This window comes from Lissotriton helveticus, chromosome 5_1 (assembly GCF_964261635.1).
Source record: "Lissotriton helveticus chromosome 5_1, aLisHel1.1, whole genome shotgun sequence".
NCBI classification, from domain to species: domain Eukaryota; kingdom Metazoa; phylum Chordata; class Amphibia; order Caudata; family Salamandridae; genus Lissotriton; species Lissotriton helveticus.
Genome location: NC_136065.1, coordinates 1,975,751,924 through 1,975,765,718, shown reverse-complemented (window position 1 = coordinate 1,975,765,718; position 13,795 = coordinate 1,975,751,924). Strand labels below are relative to the sequence as shown.

At 43.8% G+C, this 13,795-nt stretch overlaps 1 protein-coding gene across 2 annotated transcripts in view; it reads left to right on the top strand.

The window, feature by feature from the left end:
• Nucleotides 1-11,299, top strand: part of IKZF3 (IKAROS family zinc finger 3) — a 661,121-nt gene extending 649,822 nt beyond the window's left edge. For both annotated transcript variants that reach the window (XM_078645670.1, XM_078645669.1), the window contains exon 8: nt 9,045-11,299. In XM_078645670.1, the coding sequence (XP_078501796.1) occupies nt 9,045-9,745 (701 nt within the window). In that variant the 3' untranslated portion in view covers nt 9,746-11,299. The remainder of the gene's footprint in view (nt 1-9,044) is intronic.
• The last annotated feature ends 2,496 nt before the right edge of the window (nt 11,300-13,795 follow it).

Below are 13,795 nucleotides of genomic sequence, written 5' to 3'. Positions count from 1 at the left end.
TTCGTTACTGATGGAGTTATGCTATATTAAACCATATGGATGAGCGTTTTTGTGCAGCACTCCTCCTGAACTGAACTATTTCAAGATGCTCCCAAATATGATGATCATGGAAAAGGAAGCAAAGTGAAGAAAGGTAATTGTCTAGGATCACACAATTTCGTTAAACATGAAATTAGTGCAAATCTCAAAAAAAAGTATTTAAACATGATATGTTGCAATAACTTCACAAGTGAAGGGGCCATGGGTGAGCTAAGAATCGACTTGGTACATGGGAGCATAGTAGTCTACTGAACCACATAAAAGTGGGCTTTTCTTTGTATTGCTCTGTTTGCAAATTGAATAACTTCTTCAAATTCGTCATTAAGCAACATGAAGCACTGACAGATAAAGTGATCAGCTCAGAAATTGAATTCTGTCCAACTGGGAAAAGAAAGAACTTAAATAACATGTGTCTGACTTTTCCCAAGACTAGCCTGTCAATCTATCACAACCACCAGCCTGCCCTGAGTGTAACACTCTAGTTTTAGTTACACCTCTGTCCACTTTGCAGTCTGAGGCTCCACCAATACATAGGACCCCTGACAATCGGGTACTGCAGTACAGTGCAAGAAATGAGTGGTAGCTGGCGACTCCGGCAGCCATTATTGAGGCGAATTCGCAATTCAGATTGGACCCAGTGAAACGTTCTGAATTTGTCCCGTTGTGATTTGCTGGCCTCGGGACACATTCAGCAGCTTTAACAGATTGTCTCCTTTCTATTCTGAGCAGCAACCTGCAGTCGAAGAAGAGGCTTTTTTTTAATTATTACTTGTATCTGGGCCAAAACAAAAGCCACATTAATTTAAGGGGCCATCAGCCCTCCTTTTGTCCATGTACGATTCTGGCTGGGAACTATCTGTAGCCTATCACCTAGATGCAAATGCTATGAAGGAGAAACAAAGCTTGATATCACTTCACAAGTACATAAGAGAAACTATTGTTTGGAGGCAGGTTTTGACTTTGTTCAACCCCTGTGTATAAGAGATATGCATGCACTGTAAGAATGTCAGATGTATAAGTCTGTATGAGTTATTACACAAATAAATTCAATAGCACTTAGTATTTTTTTTATTTAATGCTTCTATTGTACTACTAATTTCAGTGTAAGGTGCTAGAGTGCGTTACATTACATACACACATTATACATTGACAATAAATCATACAAATGTGTAACTCAATGCACAAGATGTTACATAACACAATGAGGCGTACAAGGTGTAGGAGTCACATATCACCCTTACTGGTAGGCATTATATGTTAAGGGTGCATGGTCAGGAGAAATACAATTGGTTGTGGTGGCAATGGGGGCTTCGCCTTATTTACAAGACAGTGTTAAGCCACATTAATAAGGCAGCATTAAGCATTAAGCCACTTAGCATCGCTTAACAGCCTCCAACACATAAACAGTCTTCCCCTGCAACACATGCGCCCTTGCACAATGGTGCAAGAGGGCCAGCGTTGACGCTAGGCAGCTGCAATTAGCGCCAACATAGGGTGATACACAGGGCTGCACTGTATTGTTCTATATACAGTTCAACCCTGCGTTTGTGTCAAAAGCAGTAACCCACTTACCTATCTACACAAAAAATCTGTAATCTGCTAATTACTGAGTGATTTGTAGGACACATTAGCCCTCTTTGCTACTTTGAGTTAAAACTGTGAGTAGATAAACCACATACTTCTCCAGTAAGCTCATTAACCAATAGAGTTACCTCACCATTATTATAATCCCCTGAAATTCACTGAGCACACAAACATCACTGCAGCAGGTGCCTTAGTCCCAACAGAAATGTTGAAATGCAGCATTTGTGAGAACTTGAACTCGAGCAGATGTAGTGTCACCTTTGTTCTTGTTGCCAATTTCTTTACCTATAAATTGGCTGTCAGACTCTCCTAATCTCTTGTCATGGCTTGACCCCAAGTTATGAGTTCCCAGAGTACACATTTTCCAATTCCTGCACTGTGTATCAGATAGTTGAGACTAATGCATTACGTATATGATGTTGCTCATTAAAAAGAAATATACATGTTTACTGCACTGGCTATTCATTTTGCTTTCTTTTGCACATTACTGCTTTATGATTTAAAAATGTCAATTTCAATCTGATGCATGAAAACATTGACTTTTGTCTTTATGAAGTGAGAGCTCTGGGCGCCAATGCAGGAACGTTTTCAACTCTCCTGATCCGCTGCATTACATCACCCATCTCCTTGTAAAACCGAACAATGTGATTATTCCTCAAACCTTTGTACGGGTGAAGCACATTATCGGACAAGAGAATATTCTGAAAGTACGTCACCAGGCCTTCAGTGCCCCCCCTGGTTTATCTACAGAGACTTTCAGACAGGAAGACGCAATAAGGCGTTCACCTCCAACAGGGATTTATAGATAGGCCAGGAACCAGGTTGAGTTTTTAGCAGAAACATAGAGCACAGTTTTTATTATGGGCAACTGTATTCTCTCCTTCCCCCCTTTATTCGTCATGCACCTTTCATTAAATGTGCTAGTCCCAGACAAGTAGGAGGGGCCCTCTTCCCTTACCCATAGGCGACCAGTGTTGTCTGCAGATAAAGGGCACTTAGAGGGAGAGGTGTGGCGCCGCGGCCAGGGCGACTGACGCTGGAATCTGGGGACCACGGTTCGATCCCCGGCTCCGGCGGCAGGTTAGCCCAGCACCATGTGACTCTGGGCAATAGCTCGCTTAATCTTTCCGACGGCCCCCAGCGCCTAGAGACCATTACAGGTGATTGTGCGCTTTACAAATGTGGACTTTACTTTACCTTGAACATCCGCGGGGGATGCAGGCAGCGGACGTCGCAGGACAGGCCTGGAACAGATGTGGTTCATCACCACATCTTGCGCTCAGTGCCCACTGCCGCCACACGATGTTGGAGGTAGTATTACCGACCAATGCTGCCCGTAAAAGAATCCAGGGCCTCATTTATGAAAAGTGACGCATCGCTGCAAGAAAACAGCGATGCGCCATTTTATTTTTTATTGAGTAACAGATAAGTCAGTTTTTCTAACGTATCTGTAAGTGCAAAAATGAAGTATTGCTGGAGTGTGCCACAAAAGTGACGCAACTCCAGCAATGGGTCATTACACATGGGCAAGTCCCATGTTAAAGGTGCCTTTGTCCGTTTTACGCCTGCCATGAGGGAGGCGTAAGATATTGACACATTTGCATCCTAGAATTAGGAGAATAGAGAGGCAACAGAAAGAACAGGCGAAGAGTATACAAAAAACTTTTTCTTTCATAACACAAGTGATAGTCCTTCAATGATATATACAGGTCATTTTTATTGCATTCTTGAAGATTCTCTTGATAAAAGATGATCAGACAAAACAGCCAAACAACCGACGCGTTTCGCCCAGGTTGGGCTTCCTCAGGGCAAATGCACAGGAAATCGCTAGTCTAGCAGCGTTGAGTTCACAAGTCGATCACAATGTTCTGAACTTTTTCAAGAAGGAAGAAGTATCCAATACTTTCTAAGGAAACACCATTGTGTTGGACAAGGAATAAAAAAATACACCAGTGATCGGCACAATATATCTTTTCAAAGTTTCAAGGTCTTCTGAGTATCTCGATTCGACTCAATAAGAGTAGTGTACACTCTGATATGTGACACTAAATGAAGTAGAATTACGTTTCCGACCCAGTCCTACATTGGATGCCCAGTCGTTCTTCCCGTCAGCGGCAGTGTTAGAAAACCGCGCGTTTGCATCCTAGAAGTGATGCAGTGAAATCTTAAAGATTTCACTGCGTCACTTCTACGATCCTTACTTGCGTCGGAACTCCCCCCTGTATACATTATACCTGGCGCAGGTAAAATGTGGTGCAGGGGTTTACGAAGTGACGCATCTACCTAGATGCGTCACCTTGTAAATGTGGCGCAGCATGGTGCATTTTTTTTACAATAATACAGCGCACCCCTGTGTTGGTTTCCCCTAGAACTGGCGCTAAATCTATCTGCCTAGCGCAACGCAGGCACCCTTGCACCATAGTGCGAGGGTGCCTGCACTGCAGGGAATGATTGTTCATGTGCATAAAGGTGTCCCTTCCTGCACATAAACAATCAATAATAGCGATTTGTAACTTCAATGTGTGCTGCAGAATCGCCATTATGTAATGATTGTTTATGTGCAGGAAGGACGCTTCCAAGCTTAAAGGAGCATTGTCACAATTTTTGCTCTCTGAAGCGGCTATCCGTGTGCCTCCATTGCCCTTGTCTTCTTTAATGTTCGCTTTTTTTAACAAGCATTTGCAATGCAATCGGTCTTGCCTTTAGGAACTTAAAAGTATTTAACCATGCAGCACGTTATCCTAGGTGTTATATCTACTGTTCTCATTTAGACTTACACAATGCCCTGTAAGTGAAACACTATTACTCAAACAATCATTGACAAAACCAATTGGTCTTGCCTCTAACATGCGGTGCTTTCCCAATGCTTTATTCAGATTGCATGCATGTACACTCACTTCTAAGGGTGGTGCTGACCCAAAAACATCCTCTAAAAACCCAGTTTTTTAACGCACCCACCACCAAATCAATCCACCTATTTAATAGTTTTCATATCATTATGACTGGACAAAAGTGTTTAAAACTCCAGCATCTGCCACACCTGTTCATCAGTAAGCCCATAAGGAAAAATCATAAACTCACCATGTACAGTTTTAAAGCATTTATTTAAAATCACAACTTGATTAAATATTACAAACACATGCCATTATATTCCATTAATATAGCTGTTTAAACTTTTTTTTGCTAATAGAGGCTTTTAGTCTAAGGCTCTCCTGCAGTGTGGCACAAAAGCAAAGAGGAGCGCCTCAGAGGACGGCGACTCCATGTACACAATTACATCACAGAAACAGAGAATCAGTGTGGTGAATCTTTAACATACTCTTTAATGAGGGCAATATATGACAAACTAAAAAAAATAAAACAATTGCCCGGTTTAGGAGGAGAAACTCACTTTTTCCAAATACCCTCAAGCACGTGTGTGATAATCATTAAAGTTGTAGACAAAGTGTACTGTAAAGAACTAGTGCTTAATTTGTGATGCTTTTTCCTGTGCCCACATATTTATTGACTATATTTAAATATTTAACAGCCATTTAACATTGCAAAATACATAAAAAAATATTAAGATCAGCACCTTAAGTACATTCTTACATCTGTGGATGGCTGCTAACAGTCCATATCATCACAAATGCAGAAGTGTGACAGTAAATAGAGAGGGTAAGTAGGTAACACTGCTACTGGCATTTAGCAGTTCTGGCAGGAAAAGTAGGTGGTGATAGCTACCATGGCCTCCTGAGAAATCTCTTAGGCCCTGGTACTAATTTATATGCAAATTAAGCACCATGCAAATTAATATGCAATTGTGGATATATAGCGCCCCCCTCCCCCCAAAAAAAGTAATATTATAATCATGTTCCATCTTGACAAAAGCCTAGATAAGGGCAAATGCACGCTTTATTCGGGCTGGTAAAATCCAATATGACGGATGTCTCGAAAATACGTAGAAACACTCCACATATTGTAATATGGGACGGTTGTCTTTTGCTATCCCATTCAAGTGCTTTGCTAAGTTATCTTAGGATCATGTTAATATTGAAGTCTACATCATTAATGCAAATAGAAAGAGTATCCTCTAGCTCTTGCGTGCCGCACCAAGGTGAGGCATTATGCCCCGCCCTTAAATGCACTTTTCTGCAGGTCACAGGGCCGAAAAGATAGCAAGGGTGGCATTAGTAAAGGGCTCTGCACTTACAAGACATTTAAATCACAGAGAGCCTGGCCAGAAATTAAGCTCGATTTATTGAAGTACATTGAAGTACATGCTCTGGACCCCGCATGCCACATTCTCGAGTATAGGGAAGAGTCTTACGTCTGTTTGAAAGAAAAGTCTAGAAAACGTTGTGCAAAGAGTTATGAAACTCACAAGAAACTATTAATTGTATGGTGAAGCAACTAGACAGAACATTTTGTGGAAAGCTGCACGATATATTACTTCAGCGAGCACTTAGTTGCTAAGATACAAATCTTGCAGCAGCCTTATGCATTCAGGAGTGTTAGGGGCTCCACTCAGCTTGTGGATCGGTGTCTCCTCCACTTCAGAAACACCCATCTGTCTCCGGCACCTCCTCTTCTGACCCCGGTTCAGTGTCCAGCCACGGCAGGCAGGGGGAGTAAATGTAGTGTACTTGTATAGCGCACGAATCGACCCCAGCTGGGGTATCTCAGCGCTTGCACGAATATTGCTGTTGAACCTTTCCTGGCTTTTCCCTGTGAAGTGCCCACTCCTGGGCACCCCCAAGGTGAAGCCAGGCATCTTAGCGTTGTGGAGTGGGACACATGATTAGAATAGTCACCAAGGCGAGAATTATCAGGTCCGAGGAAATTGAGCCAAAGACCCGCCAAGGCGGGAATTGAACCCTGGTCCCGGGCTAGACCTCTGCATCAGGGTCTGCTGCTCTAAGCATTGAGCCACACTTCTCCACAAGAAGTACCTGCAGGGCGGTGAGTGGGGAGGGGGAGGAGCAGGGTGGGGGGTAGTAATGTATGGATTACAGAGCTTCCCACGTTAGTAAACATTTAAATAAATAAAACGAATTTTGTTGAGTGCACTGCATCCCCAAATGTGATGCAGTGCGTGTAACTACATTTGTTTTATTTATTTAAATGTTTACTTACCTGTAAAACTCCGTAATCCATACATTACTACCCCCAACCTGCCCCTCTCCCTCCCCACGTCACCGCCCTGCAGGTATTCCCACTGCCAGCCATGGCTGTCTGTGTCTCACATCTGATAAGCTGAGGAGTGTCAGTCCTCGTACAGGGTAAGGGAAGGGCTTTTTCTGGTTGGGGTCCCGACCTGAACTTTGTGGAGATTCTCCCGAAGGACAGCAAGATGCTATACAGTCGGTTTTAGCTTCTCCAATCGCTGTGCAGGGAGAGATAGGCTCCCTAAACTCAAGACGGGGAAGCAGGTCTGTAAGACTGCTGTTGATGTTACCAGTGCTCCTGCAGGCACGCGTGCACGTACCTAAGCGTATAGCAACTCAGATAAACAGCAGCACCGTGCCTTCACCCTTGCTAAACGGTGACGTGCATCGACTCTCGGGTATTTGCACATTGACGTCGACCTCATGTGCTTTTGCCACCAACACAGAAGCACGCAATGCCAAACATGGAGCTCGCGCACTATGGACATAGAAAAGTTATTACGGTTATTGCCATCACCTGACCCTTATGGATATCCCAGCCGCTGTTCCTTGTTCTAATGTTCGCTCTGTTGGGAGTTGTGGACTTTCCTCTTTAATCTTCTCTCTCTTTGTCTCTTAAGATGTTCTGTGTGTTGGTACGCCCCAATGTCACCTCACAGTTACTCACGCGCCACCCTTTACTTACGTTCAGGGCCCAGCACAAGGCTGAAACAAGCAGTCTTGAGTGTCCTGGCAGCTTCAAAAGTGAAAGCGAGCACAGCGCGCAGAATGTAAACAAAGCATGTCGTCCTGCCCAAAGTAGGACAAACTCAATAAAGTAAATAGTGCTTACATCACTAAAAACAACACGTACCGTGAAACAACCTAGTAAAGGGGCCAGTAGCTGTGGGAGGAATCAAATGACGACACAGCCGTACTAAGGAGGGACTAACAAGCCTCATAATGCATCAGAAGATAGCATTTACGAAGGACAAAGGCACAAGCCAATGAAAAATATGGGCGGGGCTGTGGGCAGGGCTTCTCTCCCGTACTGAACTACCCCAGATCTTCCCTAGAGCAGCGCTTGTGCGCTGACTCTAGGCTCGACCTAAAAAGGGATAGTAAAATTTACTTTAAGCATTTTTTTTGGATTTTAGTAAAAAAAATTCTGAGTTGGCTATTTTTTTAAGTGAAAGCAAAGTACATTTGGCTAATAAGGTCTTTAAAATCGCTTTACTAAATTTGTAATTTATACCGTATCATTTTAAAAATGATTATTTTGCATTACAAGTGCTCAGAGATCCTACATTTGAGCAGGCATTTCAAACATTTATGACTCCAGGTCACAGTTTCCACGAAGGAGAACTAGGTTTACAAGTAAGTAATTTGCCGTTCTTATATTATTTTATAGTGCTCTGCTGAAAACCCTGACAGTGGATTTTCGTGCGGTCTGTGACACAAGTAAATCTTTGTGTATACCCCAAACTGTGAGTTTCTATCTGTTCCCAAGCTTTCTAAGTTATAACCAGCATGCAACATCTACTCCCCATGCCTGGCAGAGGATTTACACATTCGTAATGTTACACCATAGTTGTGGGGTAATATTCCACAGTACTGAGTCTATCTAGACAGTTTTCTAGGGAAAATGCTAGAAATTAAGATTTCATAGCTTTTTATCTTGCCTACAATTTGTTTCCGCTTCCTTGTTTACTTTATGTTGGGCAGAGATGTTTTCAGCAAACAGCAGCAATCACATATCAATAACCCAAGATCATAAATTAAGTTCATGCATAATTGGCAATTTGAATTCACCATAGTGTTATCTGCGATATCTTTTCATTATCTTTTACAACTTTGATTTCTTTCCATATACATTTTACTATTAACAATGTGCTTTATATCTACTAGACTATTACATAATTGTCTGCAATACTTTAAAAACATTGCTTTAAGAAAATTGATATTCGCAAGACTTAGCAATATTTTGCCCTTAAAGTGTATAAAACTGCAAACAACATGTGTGTAGTTGTATGTTTCTTTGATAATCACACTCGAGAATAGATAGAATGACACACATGATTTCAGTCTCAACCTAACACAACCACACCTACTTACAGACATTCACTGTCCCGTTTGCACATGCCTTTCTCTTTCCACAAAGTCATGCTTCCCTACACGCACACACACACACACACACACACACACGTACCCACGCACCCCCCTGAATGCTGCTCGCACTCATTCATATTCATGCTAGTTACATGTCTGCTTTTATTTTTGTACCCCCTCTTCCAGGACCCAAGCATCATTGCTTCGAGGCGAATCACACCAGCAGCTTTATGTACGAGAAGGAGTATGGCATGATGCAGGGGCGCTTGGACCAAACCATCAGTGGCATCAACTACTTTGGGGTGGATGCTACGCGTCCCTTCATGCACAGTCCACCATCCCCTGCAGCAGGAATGGTGCCCGTCATCAGCAGCCTCTACCCCATTCCACTTACTCGCAATGAGATGCCAAATGGGACAATGCAGAATCTGGATAAAAGCAATGCCAACCACTTAAAGGAGAAACAGCACCTCAGCGAGAGGGTGTTGTCACCTAACCAAAGCGGGCATGACTCTACTGACACCGACAGCAACCAGGAGGATCGAACAAACCATGGCTTCACCCCTGCGGCTTACGCTGTACCTCCCCGGGCCCATAATGGACTACCTTCTCAGAGAGAGATCACAGAATCATACGCTGTGGCGCATCCACCACTGCTGACCTCCATACGAGAGGCCTCTAAGCTGACCGGTCGGGAGGGTGAGACACTGGGCATGTATCGTTGTGACCCCTGCCGCGTGTTCTTCTTGGACTATGTCATGTTCACCATCCATATGGGCTGCCATGGCTTCCGCGACCCTTTTGAGTGCAACATGTGTGGCTACCGCAGCCAGGACCGGTACGAGTTCTCCTCACACATCGCAAGGGGGGAGCACAGGGCTATTTGAAGTAGAACTCTCCCCCATAAAGGCACCAGAGCTGCCTCCTCCCAAGCCACCAAAGTTGTTTGCTCAAAGTATTGTGCTTTTCATATTTGCTTTGGCAGTGTGTATATTAAGATGTTATTTTTTTTACCAGTGAAGTATCCAGCTGTACTATGTCAGAGTTGAGATCAGTTTTTGAACAAATCAGTGAAAGGTTTTATCCAGGTGCAAATACCATTGAACGAGCGTGAGATATTTGTGCCTCAGATCCAGAGCTAACCGATGCCTGAGAGGTTTCCCACCTATTAAAAACCATCAAAACTCAGGTCAGCTTTTGAACCTAAGGGGCAAGGCATAGCCTAGAGCAGAGAGTGTCCAATAGCTCATGAAGATATCCTGTCCCCATAGGTTTGCGACTCATTGGTCTAGAAATAATTTCCTTCGTAGATTGAAGATTGCTGTATCCATGAGATCTAATTTTTGATTTTTAGAACATTTTGCACCACTGATAATTTCATTTTGCAATTATTACAGGATGGGTGATTACCCCTCTATCATGGCGCTGTCTGCTAGTCATTCACAGCTACTTGTATTGGTCTTATTCAGAACTCGGCTGCTAGTTACTCATTTCTAAAAGATAGGTATTGATTTTGCAAAACAGTTTTATAACAGTTATTTGACAGCAGTGCAGTGTCTTTGTCATGGCACAATTCACTGCAGTTTCTCTACAGGTACACTCACTCCATTATCTGCACTGGGCACATCTACTACACTGTCTCTGCAAGGAACACCCACCCCTGTGCTGAACCAGGGACACGTCCATTTCAGGGTCAAGGGGGAAGATACAGTCAACAAGTGATTAGCGGGATAGCTGAGGAACACGAAAGGGAGGAGCATCATTTATCTTCAGAAGAGTTTGTGCAGTCTATCCAGACAGATGTGCAGGAGTGGGCAAAGATCCTCAAGAAGCCATAGTAAGTGATCCAGCACCCCCTAAACTCACTTGTTGTGAAGACAGTTATGGCTATCTCAGATGACGTGGCAGCCTCCAATTGGCTGCAGGAATCATGAGACCTTACAATGTGCCAAATGATGACTGTTTTGTTAGTTTACAATCACCTTAAACATCAGTGATTCCTTGGAAGATCCATGCTGTCCCTCCAGTAGAAATTAGATGTAATGAGTAGTGCTTTCGAAGCTGCCACTGCAGTGTCATTGAAATGACACGTCTTGTCTACTCCTACCTATCTTCGTGGTCAACTTGGATGACCTGCCATACTTTAATTTGCTACCTGAATCACCACCTCTCTTAGGGAAGCCTACATCTACTGAGACCCGGGGTCCCTATGAAGGACAGGCCAGCAGGGCTTCCATCTGTGGATCTAGCTGACGCTCCACCGGCAGGACCACAGTTACTCCTCCGCCTCTACATTGAGATACTCACTCTTGCAGTTTCCTTCCATGAACCCCTCCACACTTGTCAAGCCCAGTACCTATTCCGGATGAGTACCTCTCCTGCTGGAGGCCAAATTGAGGCCTTCCAGAAAGTCATTTTGTCCATTATGCTATCCCACCCTGTTGGCATGCCACAGTACCTTAGTCTTCTTTAGCTCTGCCTAGTGCCACCTTGAGACTGGAAACATCACTTACTGCTTCATTACCTCTGGTGGCATGGCTTACCCAAACTCCAAAGCATCCGCTTTAGCATTCATCGGACTCTTCTTAGAGCCAGCACAAGCCTCCGCCGTTGGCGCCATTCCCGCCACCACCATCACCCCTGCCGAAGTCGATCATAAATGAAGTCAAAGGTGTTGGAATATCTGCAAGAAAAGGGATTTCTCCTAACACTGTCCCTACAATGAAGACGTTCGATTGTTTTCAGTGCCCAGGGTTTGGTAGAAATTATGTAGACTTTCCTGTACTAGTGGATAGATAAAATAAGAGTAATGAGCCCTCTCTGCTATCACCCTAGGCTCTAGCAAAGCTCTCCTGGCTGACTTGCAAAATTCCCGTGGTCTGGACGAGTTGCCTCAAAAGGAGTTCCCAGTGCCTGAGGGACCTCTACTGCGGAGCAGGTTCATTATACTGTAGTCACTGTAAAGGCAACGGAGACTGTGGCAGCTGAAATCTTCAATGTTTACAGATATTTTAGGAGGAAGGCAGTATTCAGACAGAGGGTTTGGAGAATAGGTCCATCTGACCCACCCTACTTGCCTGCTCAATCAGTCTCAGAAAGCCTTGTGGTTCTGGGCTGCTCGTGCAAGCTGAGTCCAACCATCTTGAAGCATTTGTTGAGAAAAGGCTTTGCATTGGGATGTATAGTGGCCTTCCATAGCCACCTGTATTCATTCCCATGTACTACAGTAGAAGCAGCTTGGCGTTTTGAAAGAATATGAGGAACTCCTTTACCGAGTCGACCAAAATGGCATAGATCCTTCTAAAAAGGTGATGCAAAAGCGTTTAGTGACTCTCTTGCGCTCTGTGGTCAAGCAGGGATTCTTTACCTATAGGCTTGGATGCAAACTGCTTGATTTTCAGGTAATGTAGAGGCACAACTCCTTGAAATGCTCCCTGGAGATACTCAGAGTAGAACTGAACTACAGTCAGGGCCCTATGCTTAGCCTCCACTTCTAGACACTTTTATCATTAGTCAAGAAAGTTCAGGAAGTAGAGCCGCTGATTTGGCAGGCGTCAAAACCACCAGCAGCAAATCCCTCAGTAGCAGGCTTTTGAGCCTTGAGGCAGAGGCCCAGGCAGGCACAGTCCTACTATTCCTACTCTTCCACCATGACCACAGGAGTACTTGATCATTCAGATCATGAGACTGTAGTCGAGGGTAGGGTGTCAGCTTATCTTCACCCGTGGCACTGGATAACATCACACCAGTGGATCCTGTTAATTGTGTATTTAGGTCATTCCTTGCCCTTCCTGAACAACCCTCCACCCATTCTCTTGCATCCCTAAGCTTATCTTCCCACACAAACATTTTCATGAAGGAACTTTCTTTGCTTTTAACAAACGGAGCCATACAATTAGTCCCCCACCTCTACCAGAAACAGAAAAGGGCTGTTACTCCAGGCACGATTTGGTTCCGAATCGAATGGTGGTCTGCATCCCATACCGGACTAGACATTCCTCAACAAATTTTAACAAGGGAGAAGTATAAAATTGTTGGTACTATTACAGTAAATGTTCCTTCCTTCCAAAAAATTCCTTTAGACGTCCAGAATATTTTTTTTCATGTCCCATTCACTCACCAGCACTGGAAATACCCCAGCACTGTCAGTTTGTGGTATTTCCATTAGTCTGGCTTAAGCCCCACAGCTGCCTATGAAGATGGTGGTGGGCATTTCTTCATCACAGAGTCTTGGTGTACTCTAGCATTGCATTAAAAGGATATGGCTAGTACACTTGTCCTTTTGCTCGGTTTTGGGTTTTGAGAAGTAACAGGATGTCATTGGCTCGTGATTTCTAAATGACAACCTCTTGATTGGACCACAATTTGTCCCTCTAGAAGAGGTTTTCATCACACAATCTCTCAAATTTGGTAGACGAGACACAGCAGGTCTGTTAAGAATACATTGCCAGTGGGCTCCAAAGGAGCTTGTTACGTGAGTGTACTGGCTCTGAAAGACATCCTCCTGCCAGTACTTGACAGATGTGTGCTTTATAGACAATTCAACCTCTATATTCTTAATCCACAAGTGTAGGTGACAGCCACTTAAACTCTGTCTTCTCTCAGTATAAATCTAGAAGTAGCTTCTGTACAAAAATATATTTTCTTCTCCCGCCTATGTGGACAGAATTTGAAGATTAATGCATGCAACTCGACTCTGACATGAGACAGAACTACATTGAGAAGGGAGTTCTCCGGTTTCAGACCTGGTAGAAGTGTCCAAAGGCCCAGTCAACTCAAGGGTGTCTTTGATATCTCCTGGAGTAGGTGCCCCATGGGAGTTTCCCCCTAATGGTTTCTCTAATCTCACTAATTCCAAATACAATTTCAAAATAAAGAGGTCTTGAAGGTTCTAGCTGCTCTCATTTTGCTCCAAGTACTTTGGTTCTTGGAACTTC